The 25,747-nt window shown below is 50.7% G+C and overlaps 1 protein-coding gene and 1 pseudogene across 19 annotated transcripts in view; one reads left to right on the top strand and one right to left on the bottom strand.

The window, feature by feature from the left end:
* LOC128932057 (potassium voltage-gated channel subfamily B member 1-like) overlaps positions 1-25,747 on the bottom strand; it is a 43,991-nt gene that overhangs the window by 5,637 nt on the left and 12,607 nt on the right. For 4 of the 18 annotated variants that reach the window (XR_013535229.1, XR_013535230.1, XM_078371926.1 and 1 more), the window contains exon 3: positions 8,554-8,656. The exons of 3 other annotated variants lie outside the window; for them this stretch is intronic. Coding sequence is in view for 6 of the 15 variants with exons in the window: in XM_078371926.1 (XP_078228052.1) it covers positions 8,554-8,656 (103 nt within the window). In the remaining 9 variants the exon portion in view is untranslated. Of the gene's footprint in view, positions 1-1,656; positions 8,657-11,243; positions 11,435-18,140; positions 21,041-21,144; positions 22,965-25,747 lie in introns of those variants that run through there. 11 more of the 18 variants (XR_013535232.1, XR_013535231.1, XR_013535227.1 and 8 more) reach the window with 8 other exon arrangements.
* On the top strand, positions 85-9,914 carry LOC100404061 (NUT family member 2G-like; annotated as a pseudogene). The gene is made up of 7 exons (XR_013535238.1): positions 85-592; positions 2,203-2,875; positions 4,458-4,586; positions 5,569-5,708; positions 6,167-6,501; positions 6,952-7,068; positions 7,441-9,914. The product of XR_013535238.1 is annotated as an NUT family member 2G-like (transcript).

The following is a 25,747-nucleotide window of genomic DNA, read 5'->3' on the forward strand; positions in this document are numbered from 1 at the left end:
ATATGCTGGGAAACAAAATGAAAGGCTTTCTGGCCGCACAGCCACTCTTTGCCAGACTCAGGCTTTCTAGTAAAGGGTTTCTGCCTGAACCAGGCAGAGGATCCAGATGTGGATCATCTGACAAACACAAGGGTTCTTAGGAAGTGTGCTAAATTGCGTTCAGGACCTGTAGCCCCTGTTGAGATTCATCGAGAGTGGGAAAGAGCCCAAGTGGGAAGGAGCATGGGTTGAGGGACACAAAAGTAGGTCTGTTGACAAAGAATGGAAGTAAAGGGGACAGCAGGTTGAAGTTTTGTGCTGTGAGCCAGAGGGACGACTTAAAAGTTGCCTAAAGAGGTATACACAGTCTGGCTGCTGCCCTCCGGCTGGAAGAGAACCTCAGTTCTTGCCTATTGGCTGGAGTCCTTCACACAATGTCCCCCTCCCCCTCTGCAGAATGTCTGGGGTCCTATGTTCTAAACCTACTCATTTTCCTCAGTTCTACCTGAACTGAGGAGAATCTGTTGAGGCAGGCCACTCTCTGGGTCCTGCCCTTGACTTTTTCTCACTGTGAAAATTGTCAGACAGCCTGAGGGGATGGCTTCAAATGGAGGTGAGTCTGTAGGGAGAGGGGCATCATCCAAGTCTCTGTCATGTTTCAAATCCTTGGGAATTCAAATTTCACACAGCCCCAGGGGACAGTTGGTAGGGCTAGTGTCCAGGAGGGAGGGAGGGAGGACGGCTCCTTGGAGGTGGACCAAGATGCCTGGGGGAATACACCATATAGGGGAAAGGATGGAGTGGATGTACTGATTCTTTCTAGAGGGGGACAGGTCATGTCACCGTGTGTTTGTAGGGAGTGGTGGGATCTGGGATTGTGTTGTACTGGTGGCCAAGCGAGGATGACAAGCAAGCCTGTGAGCCCTGTACTGTGTCTTCAGGCACCCAGAAGGTGCCCTTCCATAGTGTTCAGAGGGATTTGGACTGGAGTTTTCTGGATCTCAGGGAGGAGTGGGGAGAAGTGGTCTCGGCCAGAAAACCGCTGGGTGTGTTGGCTGTGACAGAGCGTGCAGTGACAGCCTCTGGGTGGGTGAGGCTGGGGCCACTGTAACTGCCGCAGCCTCTCAGCTCCCTCCCTAGAGGCGGCTTCTCTGTCAGTTCAGGTGGCTGTTGGCTTTAACGGGGTGGCGGAAGTTGGGGAAGTTCAGGCAACACGGCCTGGGCTTCCCAGGTTGTTCTGAATTGTGCGTCCTTTGGGGAAACTCAGGTCTTCAGACCCACTTCCTCTTGTCTGCTAGCTCATGGCCTGTCCTCTGCACTTTGTGTTTCCTTTTCAGATGAGGAAGGAGAGTACCGCACAAATAGGAAGAGGGTCCTCTTATTATTACTATTTAATTAGGATGTGTGTCCTGACTGAGGAGGTGCATGTGCTGTATCCCTATCCCCCTTGACTGGAGACTGCATGAGGTCCTAGTGAACAGGGATGAGCTCCAGACAACTTTGCCACACCGGGCCTCTGGCCCAAGAACCTCTGGTTCTTGGTTGCTTACTTTATTCAGTCACTTGCAGCTCAAAGGAAAAGGACCAGAGATGGGCTCCTTGTCCCACGACCTACTGTAACATGACCCGCAGCTGTGAAAATCCCCGGACACCTCCCCTGACAGCCCCACTGCTCACCGCTTGCTGGCTGTGCTCTCATCGTGTGCCGCTGCCGCTGCCGCTGTTGCTGGCTACGCAATGACAGCATCTCAGGGAACTCCACCACTGCTTCTCAGACCTGCTGCCTGGGAACAGAGCTTCCCCAGTGGCAGCCAGGACCACTGAGCACTGAGCAAAGTGTAGCCTGACTCTGACCCATGTTTAGCACTTGAACACTGGGTGTGATACGTATGGGCTATCTTCAGGGTCCACGGGGTGCTGGCTTGGGAGAGATTTCTATCCAGTGGTTGTGTTTCACTGTTTCTTTTTCAAGATGGAGTCTTCTTCTCTCGCCCGGCTAGAATGCAGTAGTGCAATCTTGGCTAACTGCCAGGCTCTCTAGCGAAGCGACCCTCCTCTCCAGTGGAGAAGGAACAGAGCATGCGAGGCACACTTGGGGACACTTGCAAGCTGCAGAGTTTCCCTGTCACACGCCCTCAGCTGTAGGACACCCCTCTGATTCCCCAGTGACTAGGGCAGACCTGGAGACCCCAGTTCATTCACCTCTTTCCTTTGTCTTCACAGCATGCCCAGTGCTGGAACCAGCTGTGACCGAGAACCCTGGAGCCTCCATGCCAGTGTTCACGGCTCTGTCCTTCGCCACACCTGCTCCCGGCCCAGCACATGAGCTGCCCCTCGTGACTGCAGTGGTTCCTCCAAGTGGCCCTCCAGTGCTGTCTGCCCTCCCCAGGACCCCCCTGGTGGCAGGACAGGATGGCCGCGGCCCAAACTGGACTGGGGCTTCCAACATCTTTGGCCAGATGATGACAGCAATGGGGCCTGTGAAGGCCCCTCCGGCCCCCCTGGTCTGGCAGGCTCCAGGTGCCATCTGTGAGGGCGTCGCATGTCCACCTCCCCGACCCCTGGCAGCTGCCCCTGTGGTGCCTGCTATGGCTGCCCACATCGTTGGGGGCACCCAGGCCTGCGAGGGAGGCTGGTCCCAGGGCCTTCCTCCTCCAGCACCACCACCGGCTCCCCAGCTGGCCCCCATCATGGCCCCAGGAAATGCTTGTCCAGGGCCACAAGGGGCTCACGGAGAGGGCAGCCAGGTTCCCTCCCAGGCCAAGGCCCATCCGGACGACTCCTGCAACCCCAAGAGCGTGTATGACAACTTCCAACTCTGGCAGCACTACAGGCCCCTGGCCCGGAGGCACCTTCCCCAGAGTCCGGACACGGAAGCGCTTTCCTGTTTCTTCATGTGAGTGTCTTCGGGGCCCTGGACTCATCCTGCAGCTCACCCATACAAGAGGCTGCCGGATGGACGGGAGGTCACGCTCTTCAGGGGATCTTGTGGCGCGGTCTGGAAAGCGACGGGCTGAGCTACGGAAGGGCACATTTTCAGCAACATTCATCTGGCTGCCACTCAGGACACACTCTCAGGGGCCTCACCTCACCTGCCCCTCACTGTCCCATGAGTCCAGCCAATCCTTTCTTACTGGGCAGGTATCTGCAGCTTTGCCCTTGATCCCTTCTAGAAAAAGGGACAATGATGCTTCATTGAGGATGGTGAAGAAGTGACTTGAGCTCACATATGACGGATGCATTTGGCACAGTGCCCAGCACATGCTGTGACACATTACATGACATTTGTTATGATTACCGACCCCCCCATTACTATCATTATCAGGCCTAGGCCATCTAGGACAGCGCTCTCCAAAGCCACCGGCTCCAGTGATGGCTCTGAGCGCACCACGAGCCCAGCAGCCCAGGGCCGTGGACTGTGGTGACTGAGGCAGCAATGCCAGCATCTCAGAGTTTGTTGATTCAGTCCCAGTCCTCCCTCTCTCCATCCTGCAGTGCCTCTGTGACCCTGTGTCCCCCACGATGAGCAAACCCATACTCCACGGGAGCTTGAGCACACCCACCAGACAACACATTGGCCACTCCCCTAGGCAAGTCCCCTGCCCAGGGTGTAGGTGTAAGGAGGCCCCATCTGTGTCCCAAAAAATCTTGCCCCCCTGCATCCTGGAACTGCTTGCATTCTCCCTTGGAGCTGAGTCCAGGTGCACTGGGGACCCTGATTCTCGGAGTAGAGTTGCTCCAGGCTCACAGGCTTGGCGTGGAGTGGGCTTCCATGCAGCTCTACTTTGGTTCTGGTTTCTGCTCCTCTCCAGGACCCTGAGGCTGAGTCCCCAGGGGCTGCCTTGCTCCAGAGTCCCCAGGAAGCTGCTTAAATGCTCAGTCCTGGGGCCTGGAACCTGCACATTAACCCTCGCTCCCCGGTCATTCTGTGTGTGTGCTGTCTCAGACAGTTCGGGCTCTACCAAAACAAGTCCTATAGACTGGGTGCTTTACCAGGACACACTCACGTCTCCCAGTTCCAGAGGCCGGAAGTCCCAGATCAAGGCGACAGCAGATTGGTGTCCGGGATGGAGAGGGCTGCCTCTGGCTATGTCCTCTTGCGGCCAAGAGGGAAGAGCCCTGGTGTCTCCTCCTGCCCTTATCGGAGCTCAAATGCCATGATGGGAACCCATTCTCATGACCTCCTCTAACCCTGATGAACTCCAAGAACTGAAACGCCAGGGCTTAAGGTTTCAACACGGGAATGCTGCGGACACTCACGTTCCACCCACAGTACTGAGTTCAATTGTCAACACTGTAACACTGAGGACTCAAGGGTCAGTTGGAGAGGCCAGCCGGTGGCTTGTGTTGATGATCGATCTTGGGGGGCATATCCCACCCACGTGGGGGAGAACAGGACAGGGACCGGGCGTTGGCACCAGGTGGGCTTGGGATGGAGAGTGGGCTTACGGACTGGGACTGACTGCACCCTCTTATAGCCCAGTTCTCAGATCCCTGTCCCGGCGGAAGCCCAGCATGACCCTGGAGGAGGCACTGTGGCGGGCCATGCGGGAATGGCAGCACACGAGCAACTTTGACCGGATGCTCTACTACGAGATAGCAGCAAAGTGAGTCTGGGGTGCAGGGGCAGAGCCCACACGGCAGGGTGAGAGAGGGTGACAGAGGCCCGGTGGCCATGGTAACTTCTCAGCGTGCAGCACGAGAAGGGTGTGGACAAACTCAGGCCCTCCTGGGCCCCTGGCGCCTTCAGGAAGCTGCTCCTCCCTCCTACATTGCTCTGGGGTCTCTAGCCTGCCCTGGTGGGAAGCCAAGCCCTGCCTGCCTGGCCTGGGGCCAACCCCTGCCTGACACTAAGGGTCAGGGAGGGAGCAGCCAGCATCACAGCCCAAAGGAGATCACCGCCAGCTGTGAGGATGGGGAGAAGGGGCGCTGGCCACTACAGACAGAGCGGGGTGCACTCTCCTGACAGCAGTGGCCAGAAGTTGGTTTTCACCCATCCCAGCCTGGCCAGTAGTGGAGAAACCTGCACTGGGTCAGGGGAGACCTGTGTCCAGGACACCATGAGACCCATCTCTGGCCTGCCTGCTTTTGCTCCTCATAGTTCCCGCCTTTAAGACAGAAACACAGCAGCCTCAGGGGAAAGGGGTCCTGTCTTTTGGGCCCAGCTTTTGCTTCCTCCCGACCAGGGGTCTCCCAGGCCTCATCTTCCTGGGTTAGCCTTCAGGGACCCACAGTCCCAACCTCAGGACTGCTGCATCTGGGCAACATCATGGACGCCTTCTGCCAGAAACCCCACCCCTTGCGGGCTGAAGGCTGGAAGAGGGGAATCCGTGGTGCCCTCCTGGGTCTCGTAGCCCTGACTTAAGTCAGAAAGCCCTGGGGATGCCATGGGCTCTATAGGGGCCGGTGAGAAAGAGATAGCCCAGAACTCTGGGAGCAGTTCTCTCTGGGACTTGGGGATGAGCCCCAGGGAGGGCCTGGACAGCATGCCCGAGGCACGCCTTCCCATCCCTGCCACCAGCTGCCGCTTGGTCCTGGAGAAAGGGGGCCGGGACCCTCTCAGCACGGCCTGTACCTTCTTCACCCCAGGTTCCTGGAGTTTGAGGCTGAGGAGGAGATGCAGATTCAGAAGTCACAGAGGATGAACGGGCCCCAGGGTCTGCCTCCACCAGCCCTACCGAGGCTTGAACCTCGGGGACCGTCAGCCCCTGAGGTGGTCAAGGAGCCAGGTAACGGCTTCCCACATTCCCACAGGAGCCACGGCAAAGGCCAGACGGGCCAAGGGAGGCCACTGTCCCCACAGCCCATGCTTCCCTTCAAGAGAGGAATTTGTTCCTTCCAACAAGACAGCTCAGGGGAGCCGGGAGGCTGGGCTGCCCGTGGTCATGAAGTGGGTATTCACCTGGTCACGTTTCCTAGCTACTCTCTCCCCACGCCATTCCAAAACTCAACAAGCAGGGGTGAGCGGGTAGAGTACTCAGCATATCAGTGACTCCAAGCTTCCTCCGAAATGATATGCTGTCTCACAAGTGCCCCTCCTATGGCGTCTCTTCCAGTGGCGCTGTGGTTCAGGTGGTCCTTACCCAGCTGGGACCCACTTCAGGTCCCTGAGCCCGGCCCTCCCCTGTGTGATGCAGGCAGGAGGAGCAGCCCTCACCATGCCCATCCTCCTCCCTCCCTGCCTCAGTGGACCTTCCCAGCAAGGCTGGCCCCAAGGCCCCGCCTGCCTGCCTGCCACCACCCAAACCCCAGCAGCCAGCGGAGACCAAGGCCCACCTGCCACCACCCAGGCCCCAACAGCCACTGGAGACCAAGGCCCCCAAGGAGATACCCCCTCAAGTGGTGCAGGAGTATGTGGACATCATGGAGGAGCTGCTGGGGACTCCCGTTGGGGAGACGGGGGAGCTCGAGGGACAACGGGAAGAGGGCCAAGTGGAGCAGGAAGGGGATGAGATGCTTCTAGACCCAGGCGTCCTGAGCTACGTCGACAATCTGTGTTCCCAGAAAGACTTCGTCACCAAGGTGGGCTGGCCTGAAGTGCTGGGGTCTGCGGGATTCCAGGGGGTGGCACTCGCAGGTCCTTAGAATTAAGCTCTGTTCCTTAGCTACTCCGCAGTAGATGACTGTGTGTTGCCATCGAGTTGAGGGTCTGTGTATGTGATTGTGTCTGTGTCTTTGTATCTGTGACTTATTACTCTGTGTCACTGTGGGTGTGAGTGTGGAGTGTGTATGTTATTTGTGTCTATTTTCATGTGTCATATGTGTGTCTGTGTGGTTTGTGTGTCTCTGTCTGCATATGTGTAGGCTACCAGGTTTGTGGTCTGTGTGTGGAGCTGGTGGTCGCCATGATATGACACAGCTCCAGAAGGGTGGGGATGGGGTGCTCACTGCTTTCTGCATCTCCTCCAGGTGTCCTTGGCACCACCTTACTCCCTGCCCGGGAACCTCACGCCGTCTTCCTTCTGTTTCCAGGTGGAGGCCGTCATTCACCCCCAATTCCTGGAAGAACTGCTTTCCCCAGATCCACAGATGGATTTCTTGGCCCTAAGCCAGGAGCTGGAGCAGGAGGAAGGACTCACCCTTGCCCAGGTAGAGCAAGGAGGGAGGGGAACCCCAGTCCCCTGGGGGCAGGAGGGACCGGACACACAAGCCCCACCCAATTGCCTACCCCACCCTGTGGGGCATGCTCAGCTTTTTGGGGGACCACTCCGAGGTGGAGGTGGAGGTGGGGAGGTGCAGGTTCAGATGGAGCAGGATGGAGAGGAGCCAGGGAGGGGAGTCAGGATGCTAACTGCACTGAGGCCCAGCGGGATGCCCGGCAGAGCCAAACCCTCTGCCTTTGTCGGGAAGCCCAGCTGCCTCAGACTTCCCTGCCTGCAGCCCAAGTGCCTTGGTCTTCACAACCCTGGGCCCTGTTCACACTTGGGGAAGTGCCAGAAAATGCCCCGTTTCCTCCTGCAGGTAGCAGAGAAGCGCCTCCAATCCTTGGAGGAGGAACGGCGTGAGAGGGCAGCACCTAGTCATGGCGCCACCCAGCTGGACTCAATCTCTTCTAAGTCTGCAGCAGGCCAAGGAGCAGAGAGAAATGTCCCTGGCCCCCAACAAGGGGTCAGCATGGAAACCTGCCTACCCCAGATGGCTGCCCGGGACCGTCAGGGACAAGGCAGTGTGCGCACTGGGGTGGCCAGGTCCAAAAACCCTGTTGTCCTTCTGGAGAGGCTGGATTCTCACAGGCTGAGGGCTGCCCGGCCAAACTCTCCTCCACAGGATCACAGACCCACCCCCCCGACGGCTTCCGGGGACCATCAGGGACCAGGCAGGGTGTACACGGGGATGGCCAGGTCCATAAACCCTGTTGTGCATCTGGAGAGAATGGATGCCCGCTGGCTGAGGGCTGCCTGGTCAGACTCTCCTCCCCAGGACCAGAGACCCACCTGCCCAGGCGTGGGGACCCAGGACACCTGGGGTCTCCCTGGAGCCTCTCCTGTCAAGAAGTCACGCAGGCTGTCTAAGGGGTCAAGTGAGGAGGAGAGGGAAATCCCTGGTATAGTTTCTGTCGTGGGTACCAACTACAGGCTGTGGCCCTGGAAGCTGTCCCAGAGCCCTGTCCCTGCCTCGGGCCTTCTCAGTCCAGAAGGGCGGGGACCCCAGGGAGCTCTTCAGTCCCAATCGGCAAAGAGAAGAGGCCTCAGCCCAGCACCTGCTCCAGCCACCAAGTCCAAGAAGCGAGCTCTCTGCAGAGGCCCATCCCCTGCTGTTCAGACGCCCCACCTAAGGCCTGGGCTCAGAGTCTCTGGGGCACAATCCCTGGCTTGGCGGCTGGGTAACCCCTCACAGTCTCGAAAGAGAAAGGGTGACCCCTTGCTCTCTAAGAGGAATAAAAAGCAGCATCGTAGCCAGTAGAGGGACAAGACAGGCTCTCTGGTGCCAATCCCCAAGGGTGGGGCTCTCAACTCTCAGACCCTCAGGGCATCAGGTGCCTCAAAGCAAAGACTTCGCCAGGGCTGACCTTGCTGAGCCTTAGCTTGATGGATGAGGGTGGGAAAGGGAAGGGCGGAGGAAGGGGAGCAATACCTTGGGAGTCTCCTGTGTAAATCTCAATAAGTACAGTTGTGTTGGAAATGCTCTCCGGGCTGCTGCCTCTGTCCTCAGGGCTGTGCTGCTCAGTGGAGGAGGTCTGCAAAAGAGTGCAGAGGGACCGGGAAATGCCAGGCACTGGGTACACACGGGGGCCAGCCCCACTCGTCCCTCCAGGTGTAGGCTGCCCCTACAGATGCTCCAGGAACTGACAGATACCGAGGAAACCCTGATCCCTCCCACCGCTCACTCACAAGGCCCCGACTGCTTTAGTTATCAGGATCCCTGGAAAATCCTGGGATGTTGAGAGCTGGCTGGCTCTTGTTCTGCCCCGTGGGAGCTAAGGAGAAGGCAGCTGCCCGCAGCATGGACCCGGGGAGAGGCGGTCACACCTGGTTAACCCTCATCAGGAAGAGCTCAGGCCCTGGGCTGAGGGGAGATGTCGAGGCGTCCATCCACACGGTGTGTTTGGGATATGACGGTGGGTGGGGAGCAGGGGAAGTCCTTCTGCCCATTTCTAGACAGGAAAGACTCTTGCCCAACTGGCGGAAGCAGATGCTCCTTGCTGTGGCCACAGGGACTGGCTTCAGGGGCACTTGGGGTCCTACATGGAGGCCCCCACAGCTATGATCCCCTTCCCATATGATGACTGAACTCTTGTGTGGAATCGATGCAGACACAGATTTGAACCCAAGAGGTGGATGTTACAGTGAGCCGGGATAGCACCACTGTACTCCAGCCTGGGCGACAACGGCAAAACTCCACCTCAAAAATAAAAATGAAAATAAATTAGCTGGGCTAATCCCAGCTGCTCCAGAGGCTGAGGCAGGATAATCACTTGAACCCGGGAGGGAGAGGTTGTGGTGAGCCAAGATGGCGCCATTGCCCTCCAGCCTGAGTGGGCGGCAAGAGCAAAACTCCTACCAAAAAAAATGAAAAAAATAATTATCCAGGCATAGTAGCATGCTCCTGTAGTCGCAGCTACTTGGGAGGCTGAGGCAGGATAACTGCTTGAACCCAGGAGATGGCCACCATCCCACCCAGCTAATTTTTCTCTATTATTTGTAAACGTGGGGTTTCACTACATTGGCCAGGCTGGTCTCACAACTCCCCATCTCGGGCAATCCACCTGCCTCAGCCTCCCAAAGCGCTGGGATTACAGGCCTGAGCCACCGTGCTCAATACATCTCTTTCAATCAGCTTCTGTACAGCAAAGGAAACAAACGACAGAGCCAAGAGACAATATGCTGAATGGGAAATGATGTGTGCAAACTATTCATGACAAAGGACTAAAATCTAGAACACATAACTAGCTCAAATAACCAACAATAAAAACGACAAATAATCCCACTAAAAAATGGGCAAAGGACATCAAAAACATACAAATAGCCAACTGATATATAAAACAATGCTCACATCAGTAATCACCAGGTAAGTGCAAATCAAGACTATGAGGTACCTACCACCTTACCACAGTTAGGGTATCTATTCTCAAAAATACAAACAGCAGATGCTGACATGATGCGGAGAAAAGGGAACTCTTACACATTGAGGTCGGACTGGAAATGAGTAAAGTCGTTTTGAAAACCAGTATGGAGATTTCTCAAAACACTAAAAACAAAACTATTACAGGATCCAGCAATCCCACCACTGGCTATTTAACCAACATAGAAGAAATCAGTGTATCAAATCAGCATACACTCACATGTTTATCACAGCACTACTGACAACAGCAAAGATATGGAACCAACCCAAGTACCCACCAATGAGCAGACAAGGAAAACGTGGCATATATACAAATGGAATGCTCTTCAGCCAGAAAAAAACACCAAAGCGTGTTGTTTGCAGCAACACGGATGAAGCTGGAGGTCATTATGTTAAGTGAAATAAGCCAGGCCAGCCATAGAAAGAAAAACATCACACATTCTCACAGACATGTGGGAGTTAAAAACAACAACGACAACAAAAAAAAGTTGACCTCATGGAAATAGAGAATACGATGACAGGTATCAGAGGCTGGGATGGGATGGGGGTGAGGAGGAGAGGTTGGTTAATGGGTACAAACCTACAGTTAGAAACAGTAAATCCTAATGTTCTATAGCAGAGTACGGTCACCATAGTTAGGCTGGGGTGCTATGGCGTGACGTATTTGCAATACGTTAGCAAATGCATATTGTATATTTCAAAGTAGCTAAAAGAGAAGGCTAGAAATGTTACCAGCGCACACAGATGATAAATCTCGGCCAGGCATGGTAGTTCACACCTGTAATCCCAGAACTTTGGGAGGCTGAGGCAGACGGATCACCTGAGGTAAGGGTTCCAGACCAGCGTGGCCAACATGGTGAAACCCTGTCTCTACTAAAAATACAAAAATTAGCCCAGTGTAGTGGTGCCTGCCTCAATCCCAGCTTACTCCAAAGGCTGAGGCGGGAGAACTGCTTGAACTAGGGAGGCAGAGGTTACAGCAAGCCGAGATTGCACCATTGCACTCCGGCCTGGAAAACAGGGCAATACTCTGTCTTAAAAATAAATAAATAAATAAATACTCAAGGTGATGAATGCTCCAGGTACCCTGACTTGATCATCACACATTCTAAGCATGTAACAAGTAATTCATATGAGGCCAGGCATGGTGACTCACGCCTATAATCCCAACTCTTTGGGAGGCCCAAGAAGGGGGGGATCACCTGAGGTCAGGAGGTAAGGACCAGTCTTGCCATCATGGTGAAACAGAATCTCTACTAAAAATAAAAAATATTAGCTGGGTGTGGTGGCACATGCCTGTAATCCCAGCTACTCGGGAGGCTGAAGCAGGAGAGGGCTTCAATCCGGGAGGTGGAGGTTGCAGTGAGCTGAGATCGTGTCATTACACTCCAGCCTGGGAAACAAGAGCAAAAGTCCGTCTCAAAACAAAAAACAAAAACAAAAACAAGTATTCATCATACATATCCCACAAAGATGTAAAATAGTATGCATTTATAAAAGGAAAAGACTGCTAGGAATTTAGCAATGTATTTCTATGCAAACGCTTAAAGCAGATATATAACATCTCAACATAAGTGAGAACATACACCACTCTCTTACGAAATGTTACATTTTCCCTGTAATACAGTAAGCCCTGGGCCCTCTTATCCCTTGACTCCACTTCTGTGGATTCAACTAACCTCACATTTTTTAAATGTGATGGACCTACCACAAAAGTTTAACCCAACCTTGACCTCAGAGTCTTCATAAATGGGCCTCTCTCCTGCTCACAGATGTCAATAGAGAACCTTAGGAACACGACTTTCAACCCGAGTACCAAATTCCCGCCTTGCCTTCTACCAGAAGATTCATTCCAACCACTGGATAGAAGAGAATCTTCCAGGACATCAGAGATGGCTTGCCTTAGGAGTAGGCCAAGTAAGAACACTGCTATCTATGCACAAAGAAAATAGGGTAAAACTGAGATACCTGTTACTCAACAGATTTCCTTGGCTTGAAAAAAAACTAGTAGACACCGGCCTAATAGGAGTTAAAAACACATCAAGAAGAGAACCATTCAAAGGTGGCTGCAGTTTCTGTGTGGATCATAGCCTGAGACCGCTACAACAGGGAATCATGACACCAAGCCAATTCAACCACTAACTATCATTCTTGTACTTTTCTTGCTGGTAATTTTACGCACCAGGCTGAGAAAGCTACTCTATGCTAGGACAGCCTGTGTACCAATAATCTTGATAAAGAGTTCTGTGATGTCTTTTTTGTTACCTTTTCCTTTCTACCGTGATATCAGTAATTTATAAGAGACCTACGTAGCTTGAATGTGGTTGAGTAACTTCAACATACTTTAGCTCTCTTCTCTGACCTGACCCAAAGAGCCAGTAGGTCCTAAGATTCCCATGTGTGTCAGAAGCCTGAAGTCTGTGAGATGAAGCCCAACATCAAGAATCAGAGTGGGCTTCTTGCTGAATCAACTTGTGGGGCAAGAATGTAAAGAAAACACTGGGTAGTTTGGCAACAGTATAATTAAACTTTGTTGTTTTCAAAAGTTTGAACTCCAATAAAAGGACTTTCAATGTGCTATTTTTGCAATTTTCAGTAACAAATGTGTGTATACAGAAACAATAAAACTGACTTATTCAGGTAACATTAAAAAAAAAAAAAAAAAAAAAAAAAGAGGCTGCACGATGAATCAGTTTAGTGGCTTTGGCCCAGTAGGGAGTGGAGCTCAATTTCAACCCAGATGCTTCTGACTTGAAAGGCCATTCTTCCAAGCATCCTTTTTCTAGTATGGTAGATATACATTATGACTCCAGGTCTAACTCCAGAGACTACAGTTTTCACAATACCATGTCTTCTAAACTGAACAAAATACTTGCACAAAATAGTTGATTCTCTTCTTCCAATTTCTTTTCATTCAGTAAAAGGGAAAGAAAACACATTTAATTAAGCATCCTATAAATATAAACAAATACAGTGTCAACATTTAAATGCTTTCTCAGCAAATATTATTTTAAATGATAAACCAAAAGAATGTGTATCTAACACACCAGAAAAAAGACGCGAGCAATTAAGGAGTGCAACCATTCACGCTGTAACTACGTGCAATGAGATAAGTCACTGGGAAGTGAAAACCACCTACATTTCTTCCAGTTAAAACCAAATTAATAACTCTCATCTTATAAATATGATAGCCAAATGTGAGACACTACCCACAAAATGCAGAGGGGCACAGACAAGCCGCAGCAGTATCATGACCCCTCAGTTCACAAGTAAGGGAGACACACCATTATCTGAGATATACTGTAAGGACACCAATGAGCAACAAACATATGGCATTGCAATGGCTGTTTCAGGAAACATCCATTTACACTGTTTCCTGGATTTCAGGCATAAAAACATGACTGAAGACATATGTCTGCCCGATTGCCTTGACAATTCATAACCATTGTAACAGATACCATTTCGCTACTCAAAAGATTATAAAAGAATTGTATTTTTCATAAGACTCTACGACCTACTACCTATAACTCTAACATGCACATATCGTACAACCGGAATATATAATTATCAAATCTGATACCAACGTTCTGTAAATTACCAGCTATTACAATATAATTCTGTACAATACCAGCTTGGTTTGCCTGTTAACCAAGCTGAGGTGGGGAGGGGGAGGTTGGAAGAAGCCTCATTTCACCTGCCCTTTCCAAAATTACACTTCAAGAGTGTTCAAAAACTCAGTATGCCCAGGTAGAAATCTCCAAGTGCGCCTAGTTTTCACTGCTTACCAAAAGCGATGTAGAAAGCAATTACTGTATCCTCCAACAATCTTTTCAAATTGCCCAGAATTCCTTCCAGAAAATTCCAATTAAAAAAAGGTATTCCCGTTTTAGTATGAACCTCGTGTTTCGCACAAGTCACTGGAGAGTGAAAGCCTTTGAAAACATTTAAATGTTCCTGGTGTTGCTTTCCAATGAAGGCGATAATCCATATTTACCAAGATCAAAAACACTTCCACCATGTTCGGAAAATCTCTCCAAAAACACAAAATCTAACTCAAAAATTACAAATAAAAAGAGAAATGTAAATTGCATAAACAAACTTTGAAATGTGAATGGGTTGACATTACTGAAACCATTACTCAAAAGGAACCTTTGTAAAATCGAGAACGCACAATCAATGCAGTAGGATCCTGGAGAAAGCCAAACCGGAGGGGATGCGCAGTCAGTCCCACACTGCAATTTTCAACACATTCGGCCCGGCGCGGTGGCTCACGCCTGCAATCCAAGCACTTTGGGAGGCCTAGGTGGGTGGATCAAGAGGTCAAGAGATCGAGACCATCCTGGTCAACAAGGTGAAACCCCCGTCTCTACTAAAAACACAAAAAATTAGCTGGGCATGGTGGCGCACACCTGTAATCCCAGCTACTCGGGAGGCTGAAGCAGGAGAATTGCCTGAACCCAGGAGGCCGAGGTTGCGGTGAGCCGAGATCGCGCCATTGCACTCCAGCCTGGGTAACGAGCGAAACTCCGTCTCAAAAAAAAATTCAACACATACCTTCCTAGACGAATACATCCAAGGTCACTCACTAAGGAGAAGAAAAGTGCGTGGCGCTCTCTAGAGCACGCAAATTTCGCCGCGCGCATCAGGAAAGGGGCTGCGCCGGCGCTAGGACCCGCCGGTGGGCGTTCCGGCAACCCACAGCTTGCAAGGACCACGGCCATCCCCCGGGCCTAGGTCACCCCGGGGTGACTCAACCCGCCGCTCCCGCGGCCCTGGGATTATGCAGCTCTCCCCCTCACCGCGCGCATTCTGGCGCAGCGCCCCCTCCCCGCGCCCAACGGCGCCGCGCCACCGCCCCGCCCGCGGGCCTCCCAGCTCTGCTTCAAACAAAGCGCGCGCCTAGGGGCCGCCGGCGGCCAGGAAGTGGGGACAGGAGGGTGGCGGCCATGTTGGCGCGGGCGGCGGCGATGAGGTGACGGAGGAGTAACGGCCGGCGAACAAGGAGCGCGTGCCCGCCCCGAGGCCCAGGCCCGCCCGCCCGGGTCCCCGCCGCGGCCTGGCCGGCACGGGGCGCGGCGTGGGCGCCGCCCGAAGGACAATGCTCCGCCCGGCCCCGCTCACCTGCGCCCCTGGCCAGGCCGCCGCACTCCTGGCCCGCCCGCAACCCGCACTCCCTCACGGTTCTGCACGACCCACGCTCGCCCCGCGCGGACCTTACCTGCTAGCCACTGATGGCGCCGTCCACAGGCCCGAGGTTTCCGCCGTCGCTCGTTCGCGCTCTCGCCGGCCCCAGCCCGTGCCAGAAGGCGCCTCCCCGTCCCCGCTCCCTCGCCGCGGACGCCGCCGGCTCCCCAGCAGCCAGGGTAGCCGCGAACTACACCAAACTGTGACAGCCGCCCAGGCGCCGGGCGCCGACGGCCCACTACGCAGGCGCGGTGGAGCGGGCGGGGCGGGGCGAAGGTGGGGGCCGCTAAGGCGGGGCCGGAGCTCGGGATTTCCGGGTGCGCGCCGGGAATGGGCGTCTGTAGGCGCCCGGAGCCCTGTAGCCTGAGGGGGCGCGGCTTCTCCCGGAGGGCAGGCTGCCAGGGAAGGGCTGGCTTCGTTTTCGCGCAGTAGGAGTTTCAAGAAAGGACAGGGCCCGGCGCGGTGGCTCACCCCTGTAATCCCAGCACTTTGGGAGGCTGAGGCGGGTGGATCACGAGGTCAGGAGATCGAGACCATCCTGGTCAACATGGTGAAACCCCGTCTCTACTAAAAATACAAAAAATTAGCTGGGCATGGTGGCGCGTGCCTGTAATCCCAGCTACTCAGGTGGCTGAGGCAGGAGAATTGCCTGAACCCAGGAGGTAGAGGTTGCAGTGAGCGGAGATCGTGCCACTGCACTCCAGCCTGGGTAACAAGAGCGAAACTCCGTCTAAAAAAAAAAAAAGATTTGCTATGTGCCTGCTTAAACAAATTGAAGTGCTCATCTCAGATGACACACTTAGCAGGCATGGGACGTTCACAGGCCAACTAGAGGGATAATTTCAATATCGGGATATAAAAGTGTATCGCCGTAGTTAACAAGTTCACAAGTGTTGAGAAATTATTCACTTTGATTTGTGTATTTAATGTCGTGTGTGTGACAGTCTCACCGTGTTGCCCAGGCTGGAGTGCAGTGGCGCAATCTCGGCTCACTGAAACCTGGCCTCACTGGTTCAAGTAATTCTCAGTGCCTCAGCCTCCAGAGTAGATGGGATTACAGGTGTGCACCACCACGTCCAGCTAACTTTTTTGTTTTTGGGACGGAGTTGCCCAGGCTGGAATGTAATGGTGCGATCTCAGCTCACGGCAACCTCCGCGTCCCGGGTTCACGCGATTCTTTTGCCTCAGCCTCCCGAGTAGCTGAGATTACAGGCATGCGACACCGCACCCAGCTAATTTTTTTTTTTTTTTTTTTTTTGAGACGGAGTTTCACTCTTGTTACCCAAGGTGGAGTGCAATGGCGATGGCGCGATCTCGGCTAACTGCAACCTCCGCCTCCTGGGTTCAAGCAATTCTCCTGTCTCAGCCTCCCGAGTAGCTGGGACTACAGGCGCGTGCCAGCATGCTCAGCTAATTTTTTGCATTTTTAGTAGAGACTGGGTTTCACCATGTTCACCAGGATGGTCTCGATTTCTTGACCTCGTGATCCATCAGCCTCGGCTTTCCAAAGTGCTGGGATTATAGGCGTGAGCCTCCCAGCCCAGCCGTAATTGGTTTTAACAACAAAGAAAACCTAGATATTCTCTGGAGGAGCCACATCATGTACAACATGATGTTTTGATATACACATGATGTGAAATGATTGTCACAAACTAGTATATCCATCACTTCACATAGTTACATGCACACTGGTGAGTGTGTGTAACTTAAGATCCACTCTGGTAGTAAATTTCGAGTATCGATACATTGTTATTAACTGTGCTCACCATTTTGTATATTAGGTCTTCAGAACATATTCATCTTGTAACTCAGAGTTTATACCCTCAACCAGCATGTCCCCATTTCCCCACCTCCTGAGCCCTGGTAACCACTATTCTACTCTGTTTTTCTGAATTTGACTTTTTTAGCTCCCACATATTGATGACATCATGCAGTATTTGATTTTCTATGTCTGGCTTATTTCACTTACAATAATGTCCTCCAAATTCATTCATATTGTTACAAATGCAGGATTATCCTTTTTATGGCTGAATAACATTCTATCATGTATTTACATACACAGCAGTCCTGTCTTAGCCAGAGTTTCACTTTCCAAGGTTTATTTCCATTCCTAATTATTTCAATATTGAAGTTGACCAAAAATATCAAAAAAAGACAAAATTTTAAAATCCTTCCCACTGGGAAAACAGAGGCTTGTCGTCTACTTTGGATTCCAGTACAATTTGCTGTTTTGTTGGTTTTTTCCTTTTGAGACAAGGTCTCGCTCTGTCAGCCAGGCTGGAGTGCAATGGCGTAGTCCTGGCTTACTGCAGCCTCAACCCCCTGGGCTCAAGTGATCCTGCCACCTCAGCTTCCTGAGTAGTTGAAACTACAGGTGTAAGCCACCACACCTGGCTAATGTTTTAATTTTTTTAACTTTTTTTTTTTTTTTGTAGAGACAAGGTCTCTTTATAATGCTTAGGCTAGCCTCAAACTCTTGAACAAAAATGATCCTCCTGCCTTGGTCTCCCAAACTGGCAAAGTGCTGGATTATGGGTGTGAGCCACTGTGTGCAGCCTCGTGCTGTATTTTAATGCGTGCATAAAGGCCAAGTGTTGCTCTAAGCAACAGAGTGGCCACAAGCCCCAGGAGATTACAGAGCATTTGAAATGGGGCTGGCTTGAATGTAGCCATGTTTAATACAGGGTAAGGGGCTGGCTTGAATGTAGCCATGTTTAATACAGGGTAAGGGGCTGGCTTGAATGCAGCCATGTTTAATACAGGGTAAGGTAGACACTGGATTCCAGAGTCAGCATGAGAAACAAAATGTAAGATATCTCATTAATAATTTTCAACATTGGTTGCCTGCTGAAATGCTAATAATATTTTAGATATATTAGCTAAATAAAATGTGTTATTAAAATCGATTTCACCTCTTTATTTTTCTTTTTTAATGTGTCTAATAGAAAATTTTTAATTACAAATGTGATTCTCATGATATGTCTCTGTACAGCACTGTTCTAGAAGGATAACACCAAACTGATAGCAGTAGTTACCTGGGAATAAATTTAGAGGGAATGTGCTCAAAGGGAATTTTCCTTTTTGTAATATTTGACTTTTTTTTTTATTACAAAAGTCAGGGGAGCCCAGTTAAGAGGCCAAGCACTGTAGCAGAGGGCCTGACCTTGAACAAGTCACCTCACCTCTCAGCACCTCAGTTTTCTTGCCTGTAAACGAGGATAATAAAAGTACCCAACACACAGGGTGATATACAGATCGAATGCGTTAACATCTAAAGCACAGAGATGCCTGACACAGACCTAATAAACAGCTGTATTATTAAATAACAAATCTTGCTGAATGTTAGCCAAGTATTAGCCCAAGGAGAACATGCTCAGGAATTGCTTCTATAATTAAGAAATAATAATAAATTGTGAAATACAGAGCACAAAGTTTGAAGACAGAGAGAACCCCAGGTTGAAATCCCAGCTCTTCCCTTCCTAGCAAGAAGAACTTGGCCAAGTCACTTTGCATCTCTGAGCCTCAATTTCCCCCATGTGTAAAATGAGGGCCACCTGGCTCATAGGGTTGTTAGGAGGATTCAGAAAGATCACACACAGAACATGTTGGCATTGGTAGAGGTTTGTAAAATACTACTTGCTACATTCTTGCCAAGGCCTACCTAGCTCCGGTAGCCATCAGAGTCTGAGGCCCCAGCTCTTGCCTAGGCAGGGAGGTTAAGGCCTTCTCCTCCCAACCCATAAGGGCCTCTGAATCATTCTGCCCCTGGGCAGGGCTGGCTTCATGGGTGTCCAGCATGCACAGTTGCACAGGGCCCTACGCTCACAAAGGTTCCTTCCATGCTTGGTTCGCTACTCTGCTATCACCATCTAAAATTATTACTTACTTTTGAACAAGGGGACTGCCTTTTTATATTGTATTGAACCCCACAAATTCTGTGCTGGCCCTGCCAGTAGGTCACTTGGTAATTAGGGACACCTAGTCCCCCATACACCCTGACCCCAAGGATTGCTCTCATCCATCTGGAAAAACCACCTCTTTGGATTGGCCAATTCTCCCAGGCATGAGGCCAGCACGGTCCCAAATTTTTATGCAAGAGAGGCCTGGGGGACAGTAACCTGGGTTGAGGAGGGGAGCAAGGGGACTTTCCTTGGGTTGCATTTGCATAGACTTTTATGCAACATAGATGCTCCATCAAAGAATGGGGGAGTGTGATGGGGCTTTGGGGTAGGGAGGTGGAGGAGTATCTAACACTTCATCTCCAGCCATTCCTTGACGCAGTCATTGCAGGAAGGGTTCGAGCAGGCAAGGGGATCATCAGGGGGTGGACTAAAGCAAGGTGAGAGGTAGACGCTCTTAAGGAGAGGAAGGAGGGAAGGAAAAACAACTTAACCTGAATGAAGCACCTGTGCTCAGCCCAGCACAGTGCTGGACTCTCTGGCACAGGTGAGTACTTTGCCTTTCCAGTAGCCTTGCTTGGTAAAGTCACCACACCCATTTTCCAGCCAAGGAAACGGAAACTTAAGAGAGATGAAGGGTCTGCCCAGGGTCTCATTGCTCCTATGTTGGGGACTATGAACTAAGACGTCCAGAGTTCCAAACCAGAGCTCTTTCTGCCTAACCTACCAGGGAGATGGCGCATAAGAGGAGAAAAAACACTGGTGCAGAGAAAGGGAAAGATGCCACCACCCACCCCACCCCCGCCGCCAAGTGGGCCTAATCTTAAAATAAAGCAGAGAAACACGTTATCATGGGAAGACTGTAAACATTACCAAGTCCAAACTGTCCATTCAAGGTCAGGGAGGGCCTCTCTGAAGAGGGGACCTATGAGCTGAGATCTGAGGAATGAGAAGGGGCTGGCTGGCACTGCAAGATGAAGCCAGAGGCCCAGAGAAATTAAGTGATTCACTCAAGGTCACACAGCTAGCTTGCATCTTCCCTCCCACCCACAAACACCTTATAGGCCCCTCCTCTGCCCCAGGCCCTGATGCAACTTCAGAACACAGATCCGCAAACTTTGTCTATAAAGGGTTATGTAATAAATGCATTTTAGGCTTTATGGTGGCCATACATCCAAAAGCAGCTTTACATGACAGGTGAATTAATAGGCTTGGTGTGTTCCATTAAAACTTTATTTACAAAACAGGCAGCCCACCCACCCTGTTTTAGAACGCAGAAGTGAGTAAGGCACAGTCCTAGACTTTGAGAGCATTCTGTTTTATTTGGAGATGAAACAAGTTAAGAAAATGGAATACGAGAGAGAGCACACCGAACAGTGCAGGAGAGGTGGAATGGGGACCTCATAGAAGAAGGATCACTCTTGCAGCTCAGCAGGACCGACATCAAGTTCAGGTTCCCAGAAAAGGTCACATACACTGAGAAGCCCTCTTTGACTTTACCCCATGAGTCTCTATCAGAATTCCTTGTTTCTCTCCTTCCAACAGACATATTACACGTAGTGTAATTCTTCTTCCATTTAATTTTTAATTTGTTGAATGCCAATCTCCCTCAGGTGGGTTATAAATTTTATAATGGCCATGGGTTATTTCTGCTGGTTTACATTTAGTCTCTCCACTATTGGTAAGAGGACTTCAGTTTTGCTTTGAGAAACCACTTCTTTCCCACTCTCAATCCCATCCCAGCTCCAGCCCTTGACATGTGATCCAGATGCAGGTATGTGGTTGGCTCAGGGCTGGGCCAGTGAAAATCAGACCTGGGATTTTTGCTGGGCCTATTGGAAAAGAGATTTGCTTTTCCCCATGAAGGAAGCCTGGATGTGACGGAGCCATCTTTCCAGCCATGTTGGTATACTCTGCTGAGAAGCCAAGACAAAGCAGAATAGACCTTAGAGATGTAGGAGACTAAGTCCTGATAATATATTTAATCCAGCCTTGCTGGAAACCTTACCCAACCCAAGCCTTTTCTTTTTTTTTTTTTTTTTTACATTTTGCTTGAGTTCATTGGAGCTGCCTTTCTGTCACCTGCAACTAGAAGAATCCTAAAAAATAGATACAGATGTGCTTGTCTCAGGCACCTAGCAGGTTGCCTGGCACACAGTAACATGCACTAAATGTTTCACACAAACAACAGGTGGGATTGAAACAGGTCCTCAAAGCATGCACGTACTTCCACCTAAAGTTAGAAGGACCAGAGAGGCCTAGAAAGGAAGCCAACTTGAAACCGAAAGAACTATCTCAGAAACAGGAGGAATGACTGAGTCAAATTATAGTCACTATTTCAAGGAACAATAAAGGACGTGCAAATGTACCCACTGAAAAGAGAGAAAAGAAACTCGATCCATTCACAGAGACAGTGGGACTTCCAGACAAGTGATAAGCAAATGAAAGGCTGGTTCAACCTCATCTTGTCTCCATCTTTCCTTTTGCCTCTCATATGTCCCTGACAGGGCAATCATCAGCTGCCGCTTCGGTACAACTGAGTCTACAAAGACTCTGAGAGGTGGGGCTGGCTAAGCTCAAGGGTTCCAAGGATCACACAAAGCCTTAGAAAGACTCAGGGATGGCCTGTTGGGAGCGATCAGTAACAATCGATGGTCTGTTTTTAGAAACTGTTTGGTTCTAGACCCATTACCTGGTGGATTTAAGTGATGGTGTGGAATTGGCAAATGCAACATTATTCTCTAAAAGACAGAGTCTGTCTGCCAGGCCATGGTGGGCAGTTGTGGTAGAAACCAGTCTCATTTCAGAGCAAAAGTGGAGAAGCTGCCAGGCGTAGTGGCTCATGCTTGTCCCAACACTTTGGGAGGCCAAGGTGGGAGGATTGCTTGAGCCCAAGAGTTTGAGACTGGCCTGGGTAAGATAGGGAGACCCTGTCTCTACCAAAAAAAAGTACAAAAATTAGCTGGGTGTGCTGGTGGTGCATACCTGTAGTCCCAGCAGTCAAGGGGCTGAGCTGGGAGGATCACTTTAACCCAAGAAGTCAAGGCTACAGTGAGCCATGATTGCGCCACTGCACTCCAGCCTGGGCAGTAGAGCAAGGCCTTGTCTCAAAAACAAACAAAACCCAAAGTGGAACAGCCAGGGTGTAAGGGAACGCTTCAAGCGTCTAACTTAATTGTGCACCTCCTCTCTGTAAATGGAAGGCAAAAGGCCATTTCTTTCTGCAGGCAGGTATAGAGACAAGAAAGGTAGAAGGAGCCAGGGTGTACCTGCGAGACCCTTATATTATAAGGAAGACCCCTGATCAGTTGTCACAATATCATGCATATTTGCTCATTTATTCACTCAACAAACATTTACTAACACCTACCTGCAATAACAATAGTAATAGCGATGTATACTGAACACTTGCTGAGTGCCACAGGCACAGCTAGAGTGTTTCATACAGAATTTGCCCAACAACCCTGGTTGGTACGAGGCTTTCCAAATTACAGATCAGGACGTCGAAACCCAGAGAAGTTACATCATTCCCCAAAGGGCACACAGTTCAAAAGTGGCTGAGCTGGGATTTGAACCCAGGCAGTCAGGCTGCACAGCCTGCATGCTTAAGCCTCCCTACCTCTCTGTGGACCAGGCCTGGCATCCACAGAACAACCCACAAGCGAATCTTCACAACGTTTTGTGCGAGGAAGGTATGAACTTTTCCGGTGCACAGAGGAGGGAGCAGTCAGTGCCGCCTGAAGGAAGTGTAGGTGGTGGTAGAGGGGCGGGAGGTGGTTAAAGAAGGCTTCACAGAGGAGGTGGTGGGGAAGCTGGGCCTTGAAGGTGTAGAGAGAGAGGCTGCAGGCAGAGAAGAGAAAGAAAGGGATGAAAGGCACAGGAACAGCTTGGGCAAGAGGGTGACTAGCACTGAGGACGGCTGGAGTATTTGGGGAATGCAGAAACGTCAGTGGGGTGATTGCAGAAGGTTTCTGGAGAAGGGACAGGGAGGAGATGAAGGTGGAGAGGTGAGCAGGGAGCCTGAAAGCCAGGCTAAGAGCGTGGAGTATCGCGGGGGCACTGGGACCTATGGAAGTTTTGGGTAGGAGATGATTAAGGTAAGCAGGCTGCATTTGAGAAAGATGTCTCCAGCTGCTCTGCAGAGGTTGGACTGGATGGAAAAGGCTGGAAGCAGGGAGCCCATGTTGGGAACTCAGAGGCTCCCAGAAAAGGTCAGAGTTCAGCAATGATCCACAAGGTCACAGCTCTGATCTCGCCTCCTACTCTTCTACCTCCGGCACACTCTGCTCCAACCACATTGACACCTGGAATCAGGCACGCTCCTGTCCCAGGGCTTTAGCACTGCTTTCCTCCCCACCCAGAGCACTCTTCCCCCACATCCGGCATGCCTGTCTCCCTCCCTTTCTGAAGGTCTTTGCTTACTCCTTTGCTTTTCACCTTTCTTGACCAGCCTGGTTAAGCCCCAGCACTCCCCTCCTTCCCTGCAGAACTTTCTTTACAGTGTCATCCAAAATACTATATCAGGCTGGGCACAGTGGCTCATACCTGTAATCCCAGCACTTTGGGAGGCTGAGGTGGGTGGATCACTTGAGGTCAGGAGTTCGAGACCAGCCTGTCCAATATGATAAAACCCCATCTCTACTAAAAATACAAAAAATTAGTTGGGCGTGGTGGCAAGCGCCTGTAATCCCAGCTACCCAGGAGGCTGACGAAGGAGAATTGCTTGAACCCGGGAGCCGGAGGTTACAGTGAGCCAAGATCGCACCACTACCCTCCAGCCTGGGTGACAGAGCAAGACTCGTCTCAAAAAAAAAAAAAATTACATCATAATTTGATCTTGTCATTTCATCCATAAGCACTTCAGTATGTGTTTCTAAAAGATAAAGATTTTAAAACATAGTCAAAATAGCATTGTGACACCTAAACAACAGCATTCATTCCTCAATAGCATCACATAGTCAGTTAGCATTCATCTTTCTTTCCCTGATTGTCTTACAGTCTCATGATTTCTTTCTCATGGTTGTTTTGGTCTAATCTGTATCTGTTTATTTTTTAATGGTCTTGCTTTTTTGCCTACTGGAATATCGGTGCCATGAGAGCTGGGATCTTTGTTTTGATCTCTGCTGTGTCCCCAGCACAGTGCTCAGCACATAGTAGGTGCTCAATAAATTCCACTGAATGAACATACACAACGAATTATGATAATAAAAGCTTATAATTGACCCATTGGGCATTATGTGTCTGTTACCGTTATTTGCCGTAATTATCTCATTGAATCGTTACAATTTCCTTAGGAGGCAGGTGCTGTGATTAGGTCCACTTTACAGATGAGGAAACAGCAATGTGACCTAAGGACTCACAGCTGGGGAAAAAAAGGCCAAGGTTTAAGATCCATTGCACAGCCTGGGAGTCTGTGACCACTGGTGGAGGCAGGGAGGTTGTGGCTTCCCAGAAGCTGCCTCCACACTTTATATCCAGAGTCCAGCCACTTTTCACCGACTTCCCTGCCACCACCTTCTTCTGGGCTATCATCTTTCTTCTCTTGCCTGGAATAATGCAATATTCTCCTAGTATCGGCTCATCCCTTCTTTCTCGAATGCCCGTTCTCCAAAAGACATCCAGAGGGTAGAGACCAGGGACACTGCTAAACACCCTCCAATGCACAGAACAGCCCCACAGCAGAGAATTCTCCATCCCCCAAAATCAGTAGCACTAAGGTTGAGAAACTGGACTCTGATTGAAAAATCAGACACATTCTTCATCCGGAACCTGGCAGAAGCAGCTGAGAATCAGACTTCTAGCAATGTGTTAGTAATAAGAGCGAAAGGCCCAAAGTTTGTAAACAAATTCCTTTTTCATCAATTAGTATTCTCAGTTATCTCTAGGATAACATCATTCATTCATTCAATGGACATATTTCATGCCTGCTCTGTGGTAGGCACTGAAGATACAACAGTGAACAAAACACACAAAACCCTTGCCCTTTGAAGCTTATATCGAAGTAGGGGAGAGAGAAAGGAATCATGCAATTAAATAATTATACATCAGGTCGAGATAAATAAAGCAGCCACAGGGAATGAATAGTGCTATTTTATATATCATGGTCAAGGATGGCCTTGCTGAGATGACATTTCAACTGTGACTTGAACAATGTTGAAGGGTGAGTCTTGTGGCATCTGCAGGAAGACCAGACCAGGCAGAAGGGAGGGACAGTAAGTGCCAGGGCCCTGAGGTGAGAGGGTCCCTAGAACAGCAAGAAGGGCACTGTGGGTGAAACAGAGTGATAGAGAGGGAGAGTGATAGTGAAGGAGGCTGTAGGGTCCTGGGAAAATGGAGAAGATGCCAGATCATGGGCCCTATGAGAGGGACTGAGGACTTAGGCTTTTTCTCTGAGTGAGGCAGGAGCCATAGGCGGGTTTTGAGCAGGGGCATGAGTTGCTGTATGTGTAGACAAGACTGGGGATGGGAAGCTGGAGGCAGCAGATGGGACTGGAGGCTCCTGCGATGGTCCGCAAGGGAGAGGATGGGGTCAGGAAGACAGCGGTGGGGTGGCAAGAAGTGGCTACAGCCTGGACACGTGTCACTCACACTTGCATCTCACTGTCTCTCACTCGCATTCTGCG

The sequence above is a fragment of the Callithrix jacchus genome, chromosome 5, assembly GCF_049354715.1.
Source record: "Callithrix jacchus isolate 240 chromosome 5, calJac240_pri, whole genome shotgun sequence".
NCBI lineage: Eukaryota > Metazoa > Chordata > Mammalia > Primates > Cebidae > Callithrix > Callithrix jacchus.